Source organism: Electrona antarctica (genome assembly GCF_951216825.1).
Source record: "Electrona antarctica genome assembly, chromosome: 21".
Lineage (NCBI taxonomy): Eukaryota > Metazoa > Chordata > Actinopteri > Myctophiformes > Myctophidae > Electrona > Electrona antarctica.
In genome coordinates this window covers 2,395,048-2,415,896 of record NC_136802.1, presented here as the reverse complement: position 1 = coordinate 2,415,896, position 20,849 = coordinate 2,395,048, and the positions used below count along the sequence as shown (strand labels likewise).

Genomic DNA, 20,849 nt, shown 5'->3' with positions numbered 1-20,849 from the left:
TATATCTGGTCCCGATTAAATAATCTGTATTATTTTTAGACCGTTCCGATACCGATATGGCATTTTTCATGGCTGATATGGCCTATTCCGATTATGCTACCGATTCTATCGTGCATCCCTACTTGCAAACACGGTTCCCTCCACAATTCACATCTGATACGACCGTGCCAAAAAGAAAATTATGTTGCTTCATGGCCTCGTTATAACGGCACTCGGGTGTGTTCTTTACTCATAACATGACCTGCGTGTGTATTGCGTGTGTTTCGAGATGGTCCTTAAAGCCTAACCCAGACTAGCACATTCTTCTTCTTCTAGTATTTATGTTTAGTATTTATATGTATATATTTATTTTTAGAACGTTCCTGAGTTTCTCTCCGGTCAGCGGCTCGTTTGAGGCCAACCCTCCGTTCTGTGAAGAGCTGATGGACGCCATGGTGACGCACTTTGAGGTGATATTTAGTTTTTATTTTGTCTGTCTGTGAAGACCATTTTTCCTCATAGGTTTAAGTCGACGAAATCAACTGATCAAACTGATTGTTTGTGTGTGTGTTTTTGTGTGTGCGTGCGTGTGTGTGTTTCAGGAGCTTCTGGAGAGTTCCAGCGAGCCGTTGTCGTTCATCGTGTTCGTTCCCGACTGGCGTGACCCCATGACCGCTGCCCTGAGCCGCATGGAGGCCAGTCGCTTCCTGAGACACAGTCTGACGGTGCCCGCCTTCCAGCACCAGTACCGCTCTGGAAGTCAGCACATCTGTAAAAGGTACTGTATTATTACCTCTGGAAGTCAGCACATCTGTAAAAGGTACAAATACACTACTTTATTGCTGCGTGATTGCAGTCTAATGTGTACCGGTACAGTACGTCAGGGGTTCTCAACGTTTTTGGCCGGGGACCCCCGAAAATGCTTTGGCAACGTCTCGGGACCCCCGCCCCGCCCCCTCCCGACCCCCAATATAAATTGACTGCTACAATAACCTTAAACCATTTTGGGCGGGAACCCCTTTTGGTGTTTTAAGCATTGTTATAATTTAGCTATTTAAAAATAGCAGATCTACAAGCTCATAGCGCGCCGCGCTATGAGCTTGTAGGTCTGCTATTTTCTTTAAATCGTGAAAAAAAATTAAAAAAAAAATGTTTTTCTTTTTTTTTTGAAAATAATTTGGGGACCCCCTAAAATAATTTGGCGACCCCCCGAGGGGTCGCGACCCACAGGTTGAGAACCCCTGCAGTACGTGACCAAAATAACAGATCTACAAGTTCACAACATGCTGCAGCGTGATCCTATGCCCTAGGTAGGATAGGTAGGATAGGTAGGATAGGTAGCAAAACATTTGGCACGAATTTTGGAATTATACCATTCTATATTCTATGCTAGTCTAAGAGTAAGAGACTCATTAGTGAATCGCTGAATGATTGGTCTATAGGTCTGGAAATTGTGTTAAATATTCTGGAATAGTTTTGGAAACGTGTGGGAACCCTGACTGTTCTTATCGTGTGGATCTGAATAAATTGTTTAACATTGTCAAAATATGTGTGTGTGTCCGTGCGTGTGTCTGTGTTCCGTGTGTGTGTGTCCGTGTGCGTGTGTGTGTGTGTGTGTGTCTGTGCGTGTGTCTGTGTTCCGTGTGTGTTTGTGTGACTGTGCATGTTTGTGTTCGTTGTGTGTGTGTGTGTGTCTGTGTGTCTGTGTTCGTTGTGTGTGTGTGTGCGTGTCCGTCCGTGTGTGTGTGTCCGCGCCCACAGAGAGGACATGCACTACCAGGCGGTGCACGGCACCGTGGTGCTGTTCCTCCAGAACCAGGGCGGGTTCTCCCGCTGGGAGCCGAGCGCCGAGCGCATCGCCGAGCTGCTGGCGTCCTACCGCACGGCCGCGGCCGCCGCCGCCGCCGCCAATCCCAACGCTGCTGCTCCTCCGGGCTCCGCCCCCTCCACCCCGACGCCCGGCTCCGCCCCTCCCCCCAGCCCCACCTCCTCCTCGCTAACGTCTCCGGCGCCTCCTGCTGCCGCCGCCGGCTCCACCAATCCGCTCGCTTCGCCGTCATCGTCGTCATTGGACAGAGACTCTGGCGCCGCCCCTCCCTCCAGGACGCCGAGCGTTGTGGACCCGCCCACCTCCTCCTCCTCCGGTAACCATGACAACAACAACAACAACAACAATGCAGACAGCAGTCCGACGACCACGCCCACCACGCCCGCGACGCAAGAGAAAGTGGTCGCTGCTGTTTAGACTCTTCTATGAATATTCATGAGACTGAGACTGTTTGTTCATTTCTGTAGGACACACACACACACACACACACACACACACACAGGTAGGTGTCTGTCTCTCTGTAGCACAGACAAACAGACAGACAGGTAGGTGTCTATCTGTCTGACAGGTAGGTGTCTGTCTCTCTGTAGCACAGACAGGTGTCTGTCTGTCTGTCTGTAGCACAGACAAACAGACAGACAGGTAGGTGTCTGTCTCTCTGTAGCACAGACAGACAGACAGGTAGGTGTCTGTCTGTCTGACAGGTAGGTGTCTGTCTCTCTGTAGCACAGACAGACAGACAGACAGACAGGTAGGTGTCTGTCTCAAACAACGTAGAGAAGTGACTCCCAACCTGGTGGCCGTCGAGGGTATTGCATAGTGGGGCTCCAAATAATTGACACGTAAAAGATTTTATTGACAAACATTAACATTAATGAAACAAAAAGTCAAGGTAATATAACGGCTATCGTTGTATGAAGAAATAGGGCATTAAATTGTGAAAAAAAGAGAGAAAAAAAAACCTATGAAAATGATGAAAAATGGAGGTACACGGTTTCTGCCCTGAAGAAGCCACGATATACTCTGAGATGATTGTGGGACATAGAATCAAAGACAGTGTCTTCATTCTATTTTAAAGACTAAATGTTATTAGATTTAAAAAAGAAAAACGTGATTTGACATTTTAGTGACGTTATTACAACCACAGGGGTCAGTTGCGATTGGCTCTCGCATCAGAGGGGTACAGCTGTGATTGGCTCTCGCATCAGAGGGGTACAGTTGTGATTGGCTCTCGCATCAGAGGGGTACAGTTGTGATTGGCTCTCGCATCAGAGGGGTACAGTTGTGATTGGCTGACGAATCGATGGCAGCTATAATTGGTTTCTGAAGCGACATGGAGGAGACCAGAGTCCCTGAACACAACACAGAGATGATTACTATCACAATACACAACTTTACCCTTTTAACAAGAAGACGTTTTAACTCAGAAATATCCTCTTTAACCTATTTTGACCTGAGATCAGATTCTAAAAATGTCTTCTACATCCTGACAGTTTTCTGAAGAAGCTATGTTTCTATGTCAGTCGTTCTTTGATTTTTCAAAAATAGCAGACCTACAAGCTCGTAGCGCGCCACTCGGTGGCGCGCTACGAGCTTGTAGATCTGCTATTTTTCAATAGCTAAAGCATAACATAATGCTGACACCAAAAGGGGTTCCCGCCAAAATGGGCATAAATGAGACAACAGGACAGTAATTGTAGTTACTATGGATTGCCACACGAGGGCAGAACCACCGTACAGTGGGTGGGGTTCTGGAGGAAGGCAGAAACATTCAGAAATCGATTTAGTTTTAGTCTCACCATCATAATGAGGTTAGCTGGTTAGATACACACACACACCATGGTTCTATAGGACGTTAACTGGTTGGTTAACTTAACTAGTATTGATTGATTGATTAATAGTTTATTGAACATAAATGTAAAAACAGCAACAGAGTTCAGTCAAACATTCAGAGCACCAAAAACAACGTCCTTGCGGTCTTAGTTTCCATTTAGGCCTATGCAATCAATTAATTCAGAGATATGGTGACATAGGTCACTATGTTGTTACTACTGGTTGGTTGAAAGCATAAAAGCATCTTAACTTTGCCCAGAGTTTACACAAAACAATACATTTATAAATATATATTAGGGATGCACCGAAAGGGAAATTCTTGGCCGAAACCGAATATAGGAAACAGTTGGCCGAATACCGAATATGATTAATATTATATATCTTTTTTTCCTACCATTGCTGTCATGGCCGTACCTTAAAGCTACCTGATTTATGGCAAAATAAATGGTTAAGGCAAAACTTAACTTAAAAAATATTATATTATTATGGGTCCATAAAACATTAATTCAGCTCTTTTGAATGCATTAATTGCATACACTATTCGGTGATATATTTTCTGCCTATTCGGGCTGAAACCGAATAGGCCGAAAATGCATTTTTAGCCATTTTCTGACGAATATTTTCTGCGGCCGAATATTCGGTGCATCACTAATATTTATGTTTAGCTCTCTTTTCCCTCTATAGCAGCAGTTATCAACCACTGGAGTTTACTCTGCAGAAACACATTGTTCCTCTCGGTGTATGTTGATGTTTTGGTAGACAGGATGTATGTTTTTGTTCGTCTACCCAATCAAAAACCAAACTACGGTCCGAGGACACCGTGGTGTATCTGCAGGTCAACACCCTTGTGGCAGCAACGCGTCCTAAATTCCTAGAAATGAAGTGTCTTTGATGTGTAACCCTGGAGCCAGGGCCATCCATACCCTGATTGGTGGAGCCAGGGCCATCCATACCCTGATTGGTGGGTAGATAGGAGGGGTCATGCACCGATTGGTTGATCCGATTGACAGGGGGCGGGGATAGGGGGTCATATTCTGATTGGTTGGATCAGACGGGGTGGGGTGGGGGCCGGGGGGGGTCATATTCTGATTGGTGGATCAGTCTCGTCACCAGCATCCTCTGTACATAAAGCTATCAATTGTATTTACGCTCTAAAGAAAAACAAAACAAATGAATTGTTTTAACTGTTCCCTCTTGTGTTTTTATTTAATTTAACGTAATTTTGTATTTTTTTTTTTTTTTAAAGATAACTCATGTATTATACAACATAGAATTGATTTACAACTAAACCAAAGGTTCAGTTAGCCGCAATTTGCAACGCTAGATTTTATTTTATAATGGGATGAAGCTAGAGTTACAATAATACCATCCATTGACATCCCATTGATCCAAACTGCATCTGCGATCTGCTTGTATTAAAGGAGCATTCAGTGATTTGAGTGATTTGGAAAACCACCCAGTCCGCCCCGGTAACAAAATGTGCACATGCGCGCTCTACAGTGGGGGGAAGTGCAACAGGCCAACAGCATGTGCACCAAGGCCCGCCCCCACTCGATCATGATTGGAGGAAGGCCTCTCTCATCCTGATTGGATGAAGGCTTTGCCACCCGCCACCAAAACTGAAACTAGGGTTTTTTGACCCCAGGGGCTCACTGGGGACAGGGAGGAACTCCTTATATGGTCAGCACACTCTATAGTAGGGAGGATTATCCAGAAAAAAAGAAAAAATAAGTGATATTTAGATTAAGTCAAATCACTGAATATACCTTTAAACAACGTTAAACTCTCCAACATTGCAGCTGTAGGGCAAGCTTGAATTATCCTCATTTCAAACTGCAAAGTGTTTGTTTCATAAATATCCACCGTAGACATGTTATGAGCTACTTTCTGTCAAGAAATTCTGTGCAGGTGATTCTTTTTCTAAGTGTTGGGGTTTGGAAGCGATCGTCGAAGTCACTGAACGGCCCTGCGTACCACCTGTTTCGAATGTCCACATAATGCAGGAGGCATCAGCGTGACCCGTTAGTAAAAACAAGTGCTTCCAATCTCCAACACTTAGAAAAAAAAATATTACGGCACAGAATGTCTTGACAGAAAGTAGCTCATAACAACATGTCTACGGTGGATTTTTATGAAACAAACACACGCAGATTGAAAGAGGATAATTCAAGCTTTGCCCTACAGCTGCACTGTTGGTGAGTTTAACGTTGTTTAATACAAGCAGATCAGAAATGCAAATTTGGATGAATGGGCAGTCATTGGATGGTCTTGCAACTCTAGATTCATCCCATTATTAAAAAACATCTAGTGTTGCAAATTGTGGCTAAGGTCCAGTAAGACCTTCTGTCTTCTATGTAAGTAGGCGTGTCTGCATCGGTAACCAGCAAAATACTCCCACTTTATTTTTATAATTCTTTTGGTTTCAGTTTTATTTTGTCATTGGTTTGTAAATGAGCTGTTTTTCCATGTTTTATTTTTGATTTGTATTGTTTTTGCATGATCTGAAGATAAAAAAAAACAAAAACCTGTATTTAAAAAAAAGCTGTTTTTGAGCGTTTCATCGGTAGCGGAGCTGCAACCCAAACATCACAACACAAGGTTCATTGTTCAGTTACAGGAAATTAACGCATGTTTTCATTTCGTTGGACATGATTTATTTTTTATTTTCTTTCCTGCAGAGTTCAAATAAAAACTGTTATGATCTGAGATGTCATTGAAAATAAATAGCTGTGAAATGACCCTTTAAAAAAAATGAAAACTCATGTTGTTTTTCTATGGATGAGGTGTTAAATGGATCCCTGGCTAATACGACTTGATTGATATGCCTTAATCTGAACATCAATGCAATATTTTTAAATACTTTTAACATTTTATTAGCACAATATAGTGCTGGACTACACATGGGCAAATTACATCAACACAACTTGTGACAGGAGTTTTCCCTATTGACTGAAAGATAAAGCTTTTCTAAGATACCTTCAGAAAATATTTAAGTGTTTTTAATTTGTAGTTATAGTTATAGAGCGTCGCAGTCCTGCCCCCTACCATGGCCCAGGAAATGAATCCCAATGCATTTTTCCCATAGACATTTCAAAAAGTATTTATTTAAAGACGGGAAAGCCAACTCGAGTCGTGACAACTCATGACAACACAAACAATATTTTGGACCAAACAAATAATTACAAAGAAGAAAAACAACAAAAAAAGTGTTGTAACCTGCCGTTCTTTTCTTCTTTCTAATGATTTGTCACGACTCGAGTTGGCTTTGTCCGCGGCGTAACCGTCTTTAAATAAATACTTTAAGAAATGTCTATGAGAATAATGCATTGGGTTTCATTTCCTGGTCCAGGGTAGGAGGCGGGACTGCGACGCTCTATAGAGTGCAACTATAATGTATTAAGGCAGTGGCTTTCAACCAGCGGCCCGGGGACCACCAGTGGTCCTTGAGGGGGTTCCACTTCCAGGTGGTCCGCAGCTAAATGATGGAGAAACGTTTGTAACCAAATGGACCCTTATAGATCTTTAACTCTTGAGAGCGTAAAATTCTACGTCTACACAATTAGAAAATGTAGAAGTGTGGAATCTCTCCTTAAACAGGTCCGTGGATTATAACCTTATTTTCCTATAGCATGAAATGAGTCGCGATATCCAGGCAAAGTCCTTCTTTTATTCAATCAAGGCATATCCCATAGTTACATCAAGTTACTCGCATCAAGTCATCTTTCCATACAGCATTCAGGCCAGGCCAAGCCTGTCCTCTCCGTTCTCCCCACTCCAACCAACCAACCTCTCAACCCTTCTGTGTCCCATCTCTTTATACCAATATGTGGGTGTCACCTTTGTCCCTGTGTGTGTGTGTGTGTGTGTGTGTGTGTGTGTGTGTGTGTGTGTGTGTGTGTGTGTGTGTGTGTGTGTGTGTGTGTGTGTGTGTGTGTGTGTGTGTGTGTGTGTTGACCCTTAAGCCTCAGTCAACAAGTTACCACAGGGTCAGCAATCAGTCACCACAGGGGTCTTTCTGTTGAAAGCATTCCTTGGGTGGTAAAAGTCACTGCGTCTACTATATAGCAGGATGGGCTCACAGCTGTTGCAAACTGCTATCTTAAAGTGTCCCTAGGCTTATTTAGTAACGTGCTATCCAAAGATGAACTCTTCACTCATTGGGACTCAATGTGACCTCCTATAAGCCGAAGTGTTATGTGTACAATTGTGACTAACCATGTAGTTATGCATATATTATGATTCATAATACACCACAGAAGAATTGTTATTTTTGATCAACATTTGCCTGTTATCTCTCCTAATGGTACCGACATCAATACAGCATGGAACTGTGGACATAATCTTATCCAATGCCAACAAAGTTGTCCCAAGTTTTGGGTCTGAGAGGCTAAATATCATCATGGTGGTCCACGCACACACACGCACGCACGTGTGCTGGAGACAGGTCGTCGCTCCAACGAACTGCAGGCCGTGGAGAACTGTGTGACGGACGGTCACACATGCTGGGAAGCAGTAACTCATTTCAATGGGTCACAGAGTTACTGCTTCCCAGCATGCATTGATTGCACTGTTGCACTGTGTTGCACAGAGAACTGTGACCCATTAAAGTAGTTACTTCTTCACAACATGCATTGCAAAAAACGGGACTAACTTTTTCGATGGGCACTGATGGGACGCTCATCCCACAGGCAAACAGCGGCGGCCATTACCTTAGCTCTGTTACAGTTAGATTAGCTTAGCATTTAGCACTGTAACTGTTTTAACTTCTGTCCACTGTTGATCTGGGAGAGTTTAGTCGGGAAGCAGAGCAGAGGACTGAGTCAAGAACACAACAAATCACATCCCAGACGGTAAAAGCGTGCCTCAAACGTACAGTTGGACCGTCAGAGCGGACCGAAGAAGGAGACGAACTATTTGGGCTTTTTAAGAGAGAGATGTCGGAGGAACAGATCTACCAGGCAGCCATGCTGAAGCAGCCTGTGATGAAGTTACACAGAATAAGTAAGTGCTGTACACTTTGATTTCATCTTCAACAGAAAGCACATGTACAGCCATGACATGTGCATATGTCACACTAGTCGATACATAGAAGGGATTTTTGTCCAGCATCCACTTTATAAAGTCCATGCACTCCAGTGATTGGCTTACAACGTTTTCAGGAGAGGCCCGTTTTGTACAAAATGCCGCAAATCATTAACGCAGCGTCCCATTGCTGTGAAACTGTGCACACATATTCCCACTTAACAGAAACGCTGCTATCCTGGTGGAGACCTGTGCCCCGAGGGACACTTTTTCTGGTTTAAATTAAACTGCACGAGAGAGAGAGAGAGAGACATCAGGCATGCCAGGAATGCCAGGAATCAGCCTGAATGTTCCAACTGCCATCCTAAATTTAGAACATTAGTTGCTAATACAATTATTTCTATGATTTCTTTTTTGGTTCCTACTTGGAACTAGGGATGGATATCATTAAGATGTATGAGTCCGATACCGGTTCTGCTCATCGATTCCGGTTCCTAACGGTTCCCTATTTCAGTTCCAAAATGGTATAAAATAACTTAAATAAGAGGTCAAATGTTTCACAAAAAGGGGGGAGGAGGAATGCAGAGCGTGTGCTCTGACTATTCCAGCTGTTTACTCCTCCTTACAACGGTGTGTTACAGAGAGACACACAGCTATACATCTCCTTACAACAGTGTGTTACAGAGAGACACACAGCTATACATCTCCTTACAACAGTGTGTTACAGAGAGACACACAGCTATACATCTCCTTACAACGGTGTGTTACAGAGAGACACACAGCTATACATCTCCTTACAACAGTGTGTTACAGAGAGACACACAGCTATACATCTCCTTACAACAGTGTGTTACAGAGAGACACACAGCTATACATCTCCTTACAACGGTGTGTTACAGAGAGACACACAGCTATACATCTCCTTACAACGGTGTGTTACAGAGAGACACACAGCTATACATCTCCTTACAACAGTGTGTTACAGAGAGACACACAGCTATACATCTCCTTACAACAGTGTGTTACAGAGAGACACACAGCTATACATCTCCTTACAACGGTGTGTTACAGAGAGACACACAGCTATACATCTCATTACAACGGTGCTTTACCGGAGTTAAAATAAATAGTGCTTGACTGCACGTTTAGGTCAGGAATCGATAGGCAGAACCGAAAGTGAATTATTTGTATGGGTACCAACCATGTGTTAATTCAGTTCCTACTTGGAACCGAATTTCGGTACTCATCCCAATATTAAATAGCGCTTGACTACGCGTTTAGAACTGAAATTGAATTATTTTTATGGGTACCCGGTACCAACCATTAGAGTTCTCAAACTCTGCACAAACAGCCTCGGGCTCCATGAAAAAAATAAAAAAAATAGAAATTTTGCATTTTCTTTTATAATAGTTCTGTTCTGTCTGTTTGTGTATTTATCTATTATGAAGATGGTGCTGACTGGCGTTTCACTTTTACTCTGTGTAGAGTTCTCTGCCCAAACCCGACCTGATGTTTAGGGCCGGGTCGGGCCTAAAATCTATGCTAATTAGTCGGGCGGTACGGGCCTGATCTGTTAGGGCCGGGCCTTTATTTTCAGGCCCGTTGAGAACTCTACCAACCATGTGTTAATTTGGTTCCTACTTGGAACCGAATTTCAGTACCCAATAACAATCCCTAAATACAACACAGCTTGCATGTTATTTTAAACGTTTTATTTAGCCTATGTTTCTCTCTCATTCTCCATCCCAGATGTCTTTCCTGCCCAACTCAAATATGTCTACAGCAGAAATAAACATCTCACCGAACACCAGAGAATTCATACAGGAGAGAAGCCCTACGCCTGTGACCAATGTGGGAGTAGGTTCAGCCTGAAAAATAACCTAAAAATTCACCAGAGAATTCATACAGGAGAGAAACCCTACGCCTGTGACCAGTGTGGGACTAGGTTCAGCACAAAACGTGATCTCAAAGTTCACCAAAGAATTCATACAGGAGAGAAGCCCTACGCCTGTGACCAATGTGGGAGTAGGTTCAGCCTGAAAATTAACCTCAAACGTCACCAGATAATTCATACAGGAGAGAAGCCCTACCACTGTGACCAGTGTGGGAAATGGTTCGGTAGCAACGGTGAGCTCAAACGTCACCAGAGAATTCATAAAGGAGAGAAGCCCTACCACTGTGACAAGTGTGGGAAATGGTTCGGCCGCAACAGTGAGCTCAAATGTCACCAGATAATTCATACAGGAGAGAAGCCCTACCACTGTGACAAGTGTGGGAAATGGTTCGGCCGCAACAATGAGCTCAAACGTCACCAGATAATTCATACAGGAGAGAAGCCCTACCACTGTGACAAGTGTGGGAAATGGTTCGGCCGCAACAATGAGCTCAAAATTCACCAGAGATCTCATACAGGAGAGAAGCCCTACCACTGTGACCAGTGTGGGACTAGGTTCAGCACCAACCGTGGGCTCAAACACCATGAGAAAACTCATACAGGAGAGACTGATGGATAATTTTGAGTTAATAGATCTGTAGATCTGTTATTTTTGGTGGATGGTAGTTTCCATGTTCCCAATAACTATGTATTTTTCATGCCCTGTGTCCCACTGAGTTTACATCTCATTTCTGCCCAACGTTTAGATAAGTATTAATTCTTCCCCCCAGCTGGCGGGAAGATAAAGTATTGTTTTCTCCTGTTTGCCTAAACACCCAGCGTATCTGTTGGAAAACATGTTATTTGACCTTGTAGCTAGGTAGACTTCATGTCTCCCTCGCTCTCCTATTTACGTCTTATTAATGTTATATTAGTCGGCTTGGCCGTCAATTGTAATATGCCAAGTACACCTCCCAGCTATAGGTGCCGCTATTATTCACTTTTGGTTACCCTCTGAACTCCAAATGCATTACTTCCCCATGTGAAAAGGATGTTATGACTTATGTAGTATAAATGTTGTCACTGATGATGTGTCAGTGAGAGATCGTTTTAACGCTGTACGGACCTGCCATTTCTCTCCCGATGTGATTGATAATATATATTGAATGGAAAATCCTTATAGCTCTGGTGTGTGGAATCTTCCTTCCGTGTCTGGTGTCAAACTCATTCTAAGGTATTCTGGTATACTCTGATACTTCTCTGCCTAATCCTCTCATTTTGGTATTGTAGTTTTCCTCTAAAGTATTTATCCTTAAAAGGTATTAATACAGTTTTATAAGTTTAACATTATAACAGTAAAGATAAAGTTAATATTCACTTGTTTAAAAGGTTTACAGTTCTTAATTCTGATTTGAGTATTTGTACTCTATTACATTCTTACAAATTCTCCTCAACGGGACTCCTCCAGAGTCCAGATGATTGATATCTTCCCTTATCCTAAATTTATACATCAGACGCCCTACCACTGTGATCTGTGTGGGAAACGGTTCAGCCAGAGCAATCATCTCAAACACCATGAGAGGACTCATAGAGAGGAGACCAGCTACCACTGACAGTTGGAGACTTTGAGTAAAACTCTTCTCTGTAAAGTCTCACCTCAAACAACATCGCATCGTAAGATACTTTGGGCAATGTGATGGTGCACACTTACTGATACAACTTCCCCCTGACGAACAAAGATTTCAGGTGTCAGGTGTAGCCAGGTGTCAGGTGTAGCCAGGTGTCGGGTGTAGCCAGGTGTCGGGTGTAGCCAGGTGTCGGGTGTAGCCAGGTGTCAGGTGTAGCCAGGTGTCAGGTGTAGCCAGGTGTCAGGTGTAGCCAGGTGTCAGGTGTAGCCATGGGTCAGGGGTAGCCAGGTGTCGGGTGTAGCCAGGTGTCGGGTGTAGCCAGGTGTCGGGTGTAGCCAGGTGTCAGGTGTAGCCAGGTGTCAGGTGTAGCCATGGGTCAGGGGTAGCCAGGTGTCAGGTGTAGCCAGGTGTCAGGTGTAGCCAGGTGTCAGGTGTAGCCAGGTGTCGGGTGTAGCCAGGTGTCGGGTGTAGCCAGGTGTCAGGTGTAGCCAGGTGTCAGGTGTAGCCATGGGTCAGGGGTAGCCAGGTGTCAGGTGTAGCCAGGTGTCGGGTGTAGCCAGGTGTCGGGTGTAGCCAGGTGTCGGGTGTAGCCAGGTGTCGGGTGTAGCCAGGTGTCGGGTGTAGCCAGGTGTCGGGTGTAGCCATGGGTCAGGGGTAGCCATGTGTCAGGGGTAGCCATGTGTCGGGTGTAGCCAGGTGTCGGGTGTAGCCAGGTGTCGGGTGTAGCCAGGTGTCGGGTGTAGCCAGGTGTCAGGTGTAGCCAGGTGTCAGGTGTAGCCATGGGTCAGGGGTAGCCAGGTGTCGGGTGTAGCCAGGTGTCGGGTGTAGCCAGGTGTCGGGTGTAGCCAGGTGTCGGGTGTAGCCAGGTGTCAGGTGTAGCCAGGTGTCAGGTGTAGCCATGGGTCAGGGGTAGCCAGGTGTCAGGTGTAGCCAGGTGTCGGGTGTAGCCAGGTGTCGGGTGTAGCCAGGTGTAGCCAGGTGTCGGGTGTAGCCAGGTGTCAGGTGTAGCCAGGTGTCGGGTGTAGCCAGGTGTCAGGTGTAGCCAGGTGTCGGGTGTAGCCAGGTGTCGGGTGTAGCCATGGGTCACATGGTTCAGCCTGGTGTTTTGCGACCGCTACATTTACAGAGCAAACGTGTACAGAAAACATTCAGATTTATTTTCTTTTAAAAAAGAAAATTGTTTTATCCCAGTATTTTGTAACACATTGTTTTCACCCAGTGTCAATTATCTAATGTAATCCTGGGCAACGGACTGACCTCATGCTTCTGTCTATGCATGAGGAGTCCAAGCCGCTTCTTATCACCTGACAGGGGAGAGTTTCCCCGGTTGGACGTAGCGCGTGGAAGGAACACATTATTCCAACAGTCCTTCAGGCGCCTCGGCTGGCCAGGGGGAGGTAGTTTAGAGACCAGGATTACTGTATGTATAAAATATAAATATAATTTTTAAATATAAAGTACTCTCCCCGGGACCACAGATGTTAGAATTTAGCTGTGACGGTTACTAGCACCCATGCATTCCACGTTGTTAATTTAAAAAAAAGCATTTTAATACGACCACCCTGGCTATTATTCTCACAATGGAGTGTGTTCGGAAATTCACAGTTGCAAACCTATCGGTTTGTATTGACAGTGCGGTCAGCGTGCCTATATCGAACGCACCCAGTGTATCAGAGTGCAACACAGAACACACCTCCCACGTCCCAACAGATAGGGGCGCGTAGTTGAAAGCCTATATGGCGGAAAAACTGAGAACAATTTTGTACGATTTTGAGGTTGTTTTTTTTATCATTTTTACTGGAATATTTTCATATTTTAATACTTTTACTCCACTTAGGGAGTAAATTAATTTCGCTCCTATGCCACCAAAATGTGGAACGCCCCACCAACAGGAACAGATTAGTGTGTTTTAGTTGTAAACTTTTTTTTATTTCTGTTATATGTTAATGCTTCTGTTCTGTATATGTTTATTCTATAATCTGAATGTTTGTGTTCATGCTTTATTTTGTTAGATAGTTTGACGTTGTGGACTTATTTGTGTGAGAGCCAATAAATCCACCAGTGAGAAAGAACTACCTTGTCTCATTCTTAGCTGAAGAGAGACAGTAAATACAGCTCTGGTTTCATTCTTAGCTGAAGGAGAGACAGTAAATACAGCTCTGGTTTCATTCTTAGCTGAAGGAGAGACAGTAAATACAGCTCTGGTTTCATTCTTAGCTGAAGGAGAGACAGTAAATACAGCTCTGGTTTCATTCTTAGCTGAAGGAGAGACAGTAAATACAGCTCTGGTTTCATTCTTAGCTGAAGGAGAGACAGTAAATACAGCTCTGGTTTCATTCTTAGCTGAAGAGAGACAGTAAATACAGCTCTGGTTTCATTCTTAGCTGAAGAGAGACAGTAAATACAGCTCTGGTTTCATTCTTAGCTGAAGAGAGACAGTAAATACAGCTCTGGTTTCATTCTTAGCTTTAGGAGAGACAGTAAATACAGCTCTGGTTTCATTCTTAGCTGAAGAGAGACAGTAAATACAGCTCTGGTTTCATTCTTAGCTGAAGAGAGACAGTAAATACAGCTCTGGTTTCATTCTTAGCTGAAGAGAGACAGTAAATACAGCTCTGGTTTCATTCTTAGCTGAAGGAGAGACAGTAAATACAGCTCTGGTTTCATTCTTAGCTGAAGAGAGACAGTAAATACAGCTCTGGTTTCATTCTTAGCTGAAGGAGAGACAGTAAATACAGCTCTGGTTTCATTCTTAGCTGAAGGAGAGACAGTAAATACAGCTCTGGTTTCATTCTTAGCTGAAGGAGAATGGGGCGACTGTGGCTCAAGAGGTAGAGCAGGTCGTCCAATGATCCATGGGTCGGCGGTTCGAATCCCGGCTCCTCCTGTCTACATGTCGAAGTGTCCTTGGGCAAGACACTGAACCCCAAATTGCTCCCGATGTGCTGGTTGGTACCTTGCATGGCTCCTGCCGCAATCGGTGTATGAATGTGTGTGTGAATGGGTGAATGTAATGCACAATCTATGTAAAGCGCCTTGGATAAAGACGCTATATAAATGCACCATTTACCATTTATTTACCATTTACAGTAAATACAGCTCTGGTTTCATTCTTAGCTGAAGGAGAGACAGTAAATACAGCTCTGGTTTCATTCTTAGCTGAAGGAGAGACAGTAAATACAGCTCTGGTTTCATTCTTAGCTGAAGGAGAGACAGTAAATACAGCTCTGGTTTCATTCTTAGCTGAAGAGAGACAGTAAATACAGCTCTGGTTTCATTCTTAGCTGAAGAGAGACAGTAAATACAGCTCTGGTTTCATTCTTAGCTGAAGGAGAGACAGTAAATACAGCTCTGGTTTCATTCTTAGCTGAAGGAGAGACAGTAAATACAGCTCTGGTTTCATTCTTAGCTGAAGAGAGACAGTAAATACAGCTCTGGTTTCATTCTTAGCTGAAGGAGAGACAGTCAATACAGCTCTGGTTTCATTCTTAGCTGAAGAGAGACAGTAAATACAGCTCTGGTTTCATTCTTAGCTGAAGGAGAGACAGTAAATACAGCTCTGGTTTCATTCTTAGCTGAAGGAGAGACAGTAAATACAGCTCTGGTTTCATTCTTAGCTGAAGAGAGAGAGACAGTAAATACAGCTCTGGTTTCATTCTTAGCTGAAGGAGAGACAGTAAATACAGCTCTGGTTTCATTCTTAGCTGAAGAGAGAGACAGTAAATGATAGTGATAAATCCCACACTCCCACAATGGGCTTTTTTGTTTAGTTTTTTTGGTTACTGGACCATTCTCATAGCCTGGCTCCAGCCCCTGAATCGCTAGCCACGCCCATTAAAAAAATATATTCAGGCGATTCAGGAATAATGAATAATGGAGTGAAACGAAATGAAAATTCAGGCTGAGTGTCAGGCTACCATTCTCATGTTGTACCAGGAATGGGTGGACTGAAGGAGAAATTCTCCTTTGGTCCACCCAAGTTCCCAAATTGAGGGAACACAAACATTGTGTAAACACAAACATTGAAGATGAAGGTGAGGACGCAAATTCTGATTGGCTGGAATGAGATGATGTATGTTCGATTATAAGAGTGCCCCAGAGTAATCTAGTAGGAGAGTGGCGACACGCTTTGATCTCGCACGCTTTGATCTCGCCGCAAAGCGGGTGCCTATGGGCTATAGTTCCACACATTGCTCCTATGGCTGGAACTATCCCATTGAGATAGATAGAATGAGCACTTCCGCATTCCATTACATTGGGAGTCAACGCTAGTGTCGCCACTCTCTTACTATATTACTCTGGAACGCCCCTCACTTCACACAGGGGTGATTTTTGAGGGGCGTCCAGCTTTTAATGCAAGGTCACAAACTTTGTTCTACACAAACAAAATAAAATTCCCATTGACAGTGAATGGAGAATTTTACATCATAGTGTCTGAGCAAATAGTGTCTACGTTTACGTAATGATGATGTACGATGATAAGAGCGCAAAGCAAAGTTACTATATTTACCCAGGGTATCTGGGCTAAGCTCAAGAACTTGTTTCCAGCCAGGCCCTGCTCATAGAACATTTCATGGTAGTGGTTCAATGCCTTGCTCAAGGGCACTTCAGCGGTGGTAATTGTAACGTGTCGGACCGCTGATTCGAACTGGCGACCTTCCGGTATCAAGACCGCTCCGCAATCCGTTCGGCCACCGCGCCCCTCACTTCACACAGGTGTGAGGAACAGATCTACCAGACCTCCATGCTGAAGCAGCCTGTGATAAAGTTACACAGAATAGAGAAGGAACAGATCTACCAGACCTCCATGCTGAAGCAGCCTGTGATAAAGTTACACAGAATAGAGAAGGAACAGATCTACCAGACCTCCATGCTGAAGCAGCCTGTGATAAAGTTTCACAGAATAGAGAAGGAACAGATCTACCAGACCTCCATGCTGAAGCAGCCTGTGATAAAGTTACACAGAATAGAGAAGGAACAGATCTACCAGACCTCCATGCTGAAGCAGCCTGTGATAAAGTTACACAGAATAGAGAAGGAACAGATCTACCAGACCTCCATGCTGAAGCAGCCTGTGATAAAGTTACACAGAATAAGTAAGTGCATGTTTTAACGTCACTGTACACTTTGATTTCATCTTCAACAGAAAGCACATGTACACAAATGTTGTCGCTACTTGGTGGAGTAACAGAGTAATGCTTCCTCCTAGCACTAAACTGTAGATCATTTAAAATAAACTGCACAAGGAAGCTCGCTGTGTGTGTGTGTGTGTGTGTGTGTTGTGAGAGAGAGCGAAAAAGAAAGAGAGACGGAGAGGGACAGCTGCAGTAATCCAGGCCTAAATTGTGTGTGTGCGTGTGTGTGTGTGCGTGCGTGCGTGCGTGCGTGCGAGAGAGAGAGTGACAGCTGCAGTTATCAGACGTGCCAGGAATCAGCCTGAATGTTCCAAAGGCCAATCTCTGTCCTGGTAGTTGCTGCTGCGTCCTAAATTTATACCAGTAATGTAATACAATTACTAGTACTAGGGTACTTTTCTTATTCAGTTCCAACTGAATTTCAGTACCCAGTAACCATCCCTATAGAATACAACACAGCTTGCATGTTATTTTAAAACATTTTATTCAGCCTATGTTTCTCTCTCGTCATTCTCCATCCCAGATGTCCTTCCTGCCCAACTCAAACATGTCTACAGCAGGAATAGACATCTCAACCAACAACAGAGATCTCATACTGGAGAGAAGCCCTACCACTGTGATCAGTGTGGGACTAGGTTCAGCCGGAGCAGTGAACTCAAAGATCACCAGATAATTCATACAGGAGAGAAGCCCTATGCCTGTGACCAATGTGGGAGTAGGTTCAGCCACAGCAATCATCTCAAATATCACCAGAGAATCCATACAGGAGAGAAGCCCTACCACTGCGACCAGTGTGGGACTAGGTTCAGCCTAAAAAGTACTCTCAAAGATCACCAGAGAATTCATACTGGAGAGAAGCCCTACGCCTGTGACCAGTGTGGGACTAGGTGCAGCCGGAAAAGTACTCTCATACAACACCAGAGAATGCATACAGGGTTGAAGCCTTATGCCTGTGACCAGTGTGGGACTAGGTTCAGCCGGAGCAGTCATCTAAAAAATCACCAGAGAATTCATACAGGAGAGAAGCCCTACCACTGTGACCAGTGTGGGACTAGGTTCAGCCGGAAAAGTACTCTCATACAACACCAGATAATTCATAGAGGCTTGAAGCCTTACCACTGTGACCAGTGTGGGACTAGGTTCAGCCTGAAAAGTATTCTCAAACAACACCAGAGAATTCATACAGGCTTGAAGCCTTACCACTGTGACCATGACCAGTGTGGGACTAGATTCAGACTGGACAGGCAACTCAAACGTCACCAGAAAATTCATACAGGAGATAAGCCCTATGCCTGTGACCAATGTGGGACTAGGTTCAGGCACAGCGGTCATCTCAAAACTCACCAGAGAATTCATACAGGAGAGAAGCCCTACATCTGTAACCAATGTGGGACTAGATTCAGCCTTAGCGGTAATCTCAAACAACACCAGATAATTCATACAGGAGAGAAGCCCTACGCTTGTGACCAGTGTGGGACTAGGTTCAGCCGGAGCAGTAATCTCAAAAGTCACCAGATAATTCATACAGGAGAGAAGCCCTACCACTGTGACCAGTGTGGGACTAGGTTCAGCACAAACTGTAATCTCACCAATCACCAGATAATTCATACAGGAGAGAAGCCCTACCACTGTGACCAGTGTGGGACTAGGTTCAGCATGGAACAGTACCTCAAAAGTCACCAGAGAATTCATACAGGAGAGAAGCCCTACCACTGTGACCAGTGTGGGACTAGGTTCAGCCATAGAAGTAATCTCAAACAACACCAGAAGACTCACAGAAGCCCTACACTTGTGAACAATGTGGGAGAAGCTTCAGCCTGAACGGTGACCTAAAAATCACACCTGTGTGAAGTGAGGGGTGCTAATATATTAAAGACTAACTCATGTTGATTAGGTGATGTAATGGTGATGTAGAACAAACGGTGCCAACACAAACATTAAACGCCATTAACAATAACGAGACAATATGACGTAATGAGGCACATTATGACGTACATTTTCCCTTCATTGTCAACGGCGTTTACTAAACAAACATTGAACTAAAGACAAACATTAAACCTGTGTATAGGAGGCGCCCCTCCTATAAAACCGAATTCATACAGAGAGAAGCCCTACCACTGTGACCAGTGTGGGGAAACGGTTCAGCCGGGACAGTCACCTCAAAGATCACCAGAGAACTCATACAGGACTCTCTAAAGATGTCATGTAGTCAGAGAGCAGGTAGCCTGGAACTCACCTATGCTTTTTATGGCATAGGCAGCTCCCGGCAGGATCCGCCGGGAGAAACTATGCGCAGCTGCGCGACATGAGACTAATTACTTAGAGCGACAGAGAGAGAGAGGAGTGTGTGTGTACATGTGTGCGTGTGTGTGTCAATCAGCAGAGAGTGAGCGATGTTTGCGCTACTCTATGCCGAATTGAAGTGGACTCGGACCCAGACTTTTTTTTTCTCCCTGGAAATAAAAACGCCTGCTTTTGGTGTTTTGGTGCCAAACCCATTAGTGTCAAAATCAGACCATCGATGAGATCGAGTGGTGGTCTGATTTTGAATCTAAATGGTTATTTTCTTTGTGTTTATGCCCTTATTGCCCTGGAGTATCAATTTAGAGCCATTTGGAGGTTTGGGATTCAATGGCTTTTTAAAGTTTGATTTGGTTCCTCCCCTGTTTTCCATTTTAATTATTATTTGTATTGTTCAGGCCTTCTCTGGAAATGTGGTGTTTAACTTTAAAGTCCACTGCTTTTCTGTAAATCTGCGTTCTCCCTCTGTCAGGATTAGGTTTAGTTCTGTGAGGTTAAGGTTATAGGGTTAAAGTTAGCAGTGCACAGGAAGAAGTTGAACATGCCACGCCAGATAAGCATTGAGGGCAAACGTCTCGCTCGTGCAGTGCCTGAGCCCTGAGGCTGCGTTATGTGTTAGGGGCAGGATAATTATTTACGCAATATGTATTAGCTCATAAAAGCTTAATTTGACAACATAATAACAAAAGCCCAGCATTTTCTATAGACGTTGGTCTGGCGTTTAGGGTAGACGACAGAGTACAGCAACGGGCAATGGGCCTGGTCTAGTCAAAGTCCCCCCCCTACATATATTGTTTATTTTGTATTTCTAACCATTTATATGATTTATTTTGCATATTACTGTAGCCTATATTTGTATGTCATTAAATGTTTTGATGAATTGAGTATAAAGGACCGCAATGGAAACAAGCTATAAGCGGTCTTGCAGACCTATTGAACTGTACTTTCCTGTGCTTTTTTATGCAAACTGTTAATAAAGTAATCAATCAATCAATCAATCAATCAATCAATCAATATTAACAATCACGCCCTCTACTATTCTTTTGATTCTATACTGTTATCACCATTGGGCTGCTGCCCACCCTAGCTAGCCCAATGGTAAATGACCGTTTGACCATCAGCAATAAAACTTCGATACACATATTCGTCCATAGCCACGGGAAGTCATTTCCAAAGGGTATCGGCATCTCCAATGCGTGCCGAATTTAGTGCATTATTCATAATTCAAAATAGGTAAAAAAAAGAGGTCA

General features: G+C 43.9%; 2 protein-coding genes across 5 annotated transcripts in view; both read left to right on the top strand.

Moving 5' to 3' along the window:
• The window catches only part of pcif1 (phosphorylated CTD interacting factor 1), a 43,344-nt gene extending 38,707 nt beyond the window's left edge, over positions 1-4,637 (top strand). For 2 of the 4 annotated variants that reach the window (XM_079490760.1, XM_079490759.1), the window contains exons 14-16: positions 356-449; positions 582-757; positions 1,741-4,637. In XM_079490760.1, the coding sequence (XP_079346886.1) occupies positions 356-449; positions 582-757; positions 1,741-2,224 (754 nt within the window). In that variant the 3' untranslated portion in view covers positions 2,225-4,637. The remainder of the gene's footprint in view (positions 1-355; positions 450-581; positions 758-1,740) is intronic. The other 2 variants (XR_013788612.1, XR_013788613.1) reach the window with 2 other exon arrangements.
• Positions 4,638-16,904: 12,267 nt separating this feature from the next.
• LOC306913719 (uncharacterized protein) overlaps positions 16,905-20,849 on the top strand; it is a gene marked incomplete at its 3' end in the record, with an annotated part of 6,690 nt that continues 2,745 nt past the window's right edge. The window contains exons 1-2 of the mRNA XM_079490533.1: positions 16,905-17,259; positions 17,822-18,185. Coding sequence (XP_079346659.1) covers positions 16,908-17,259; positions 17,822-18,185 — 716 coding nt within the window. The 5' untranslated portion in view covers positions 16,905-16,907. The remainder of the gene's footprint in view (positions 17,260-17,821; positions 18,186-20,849) is intronic.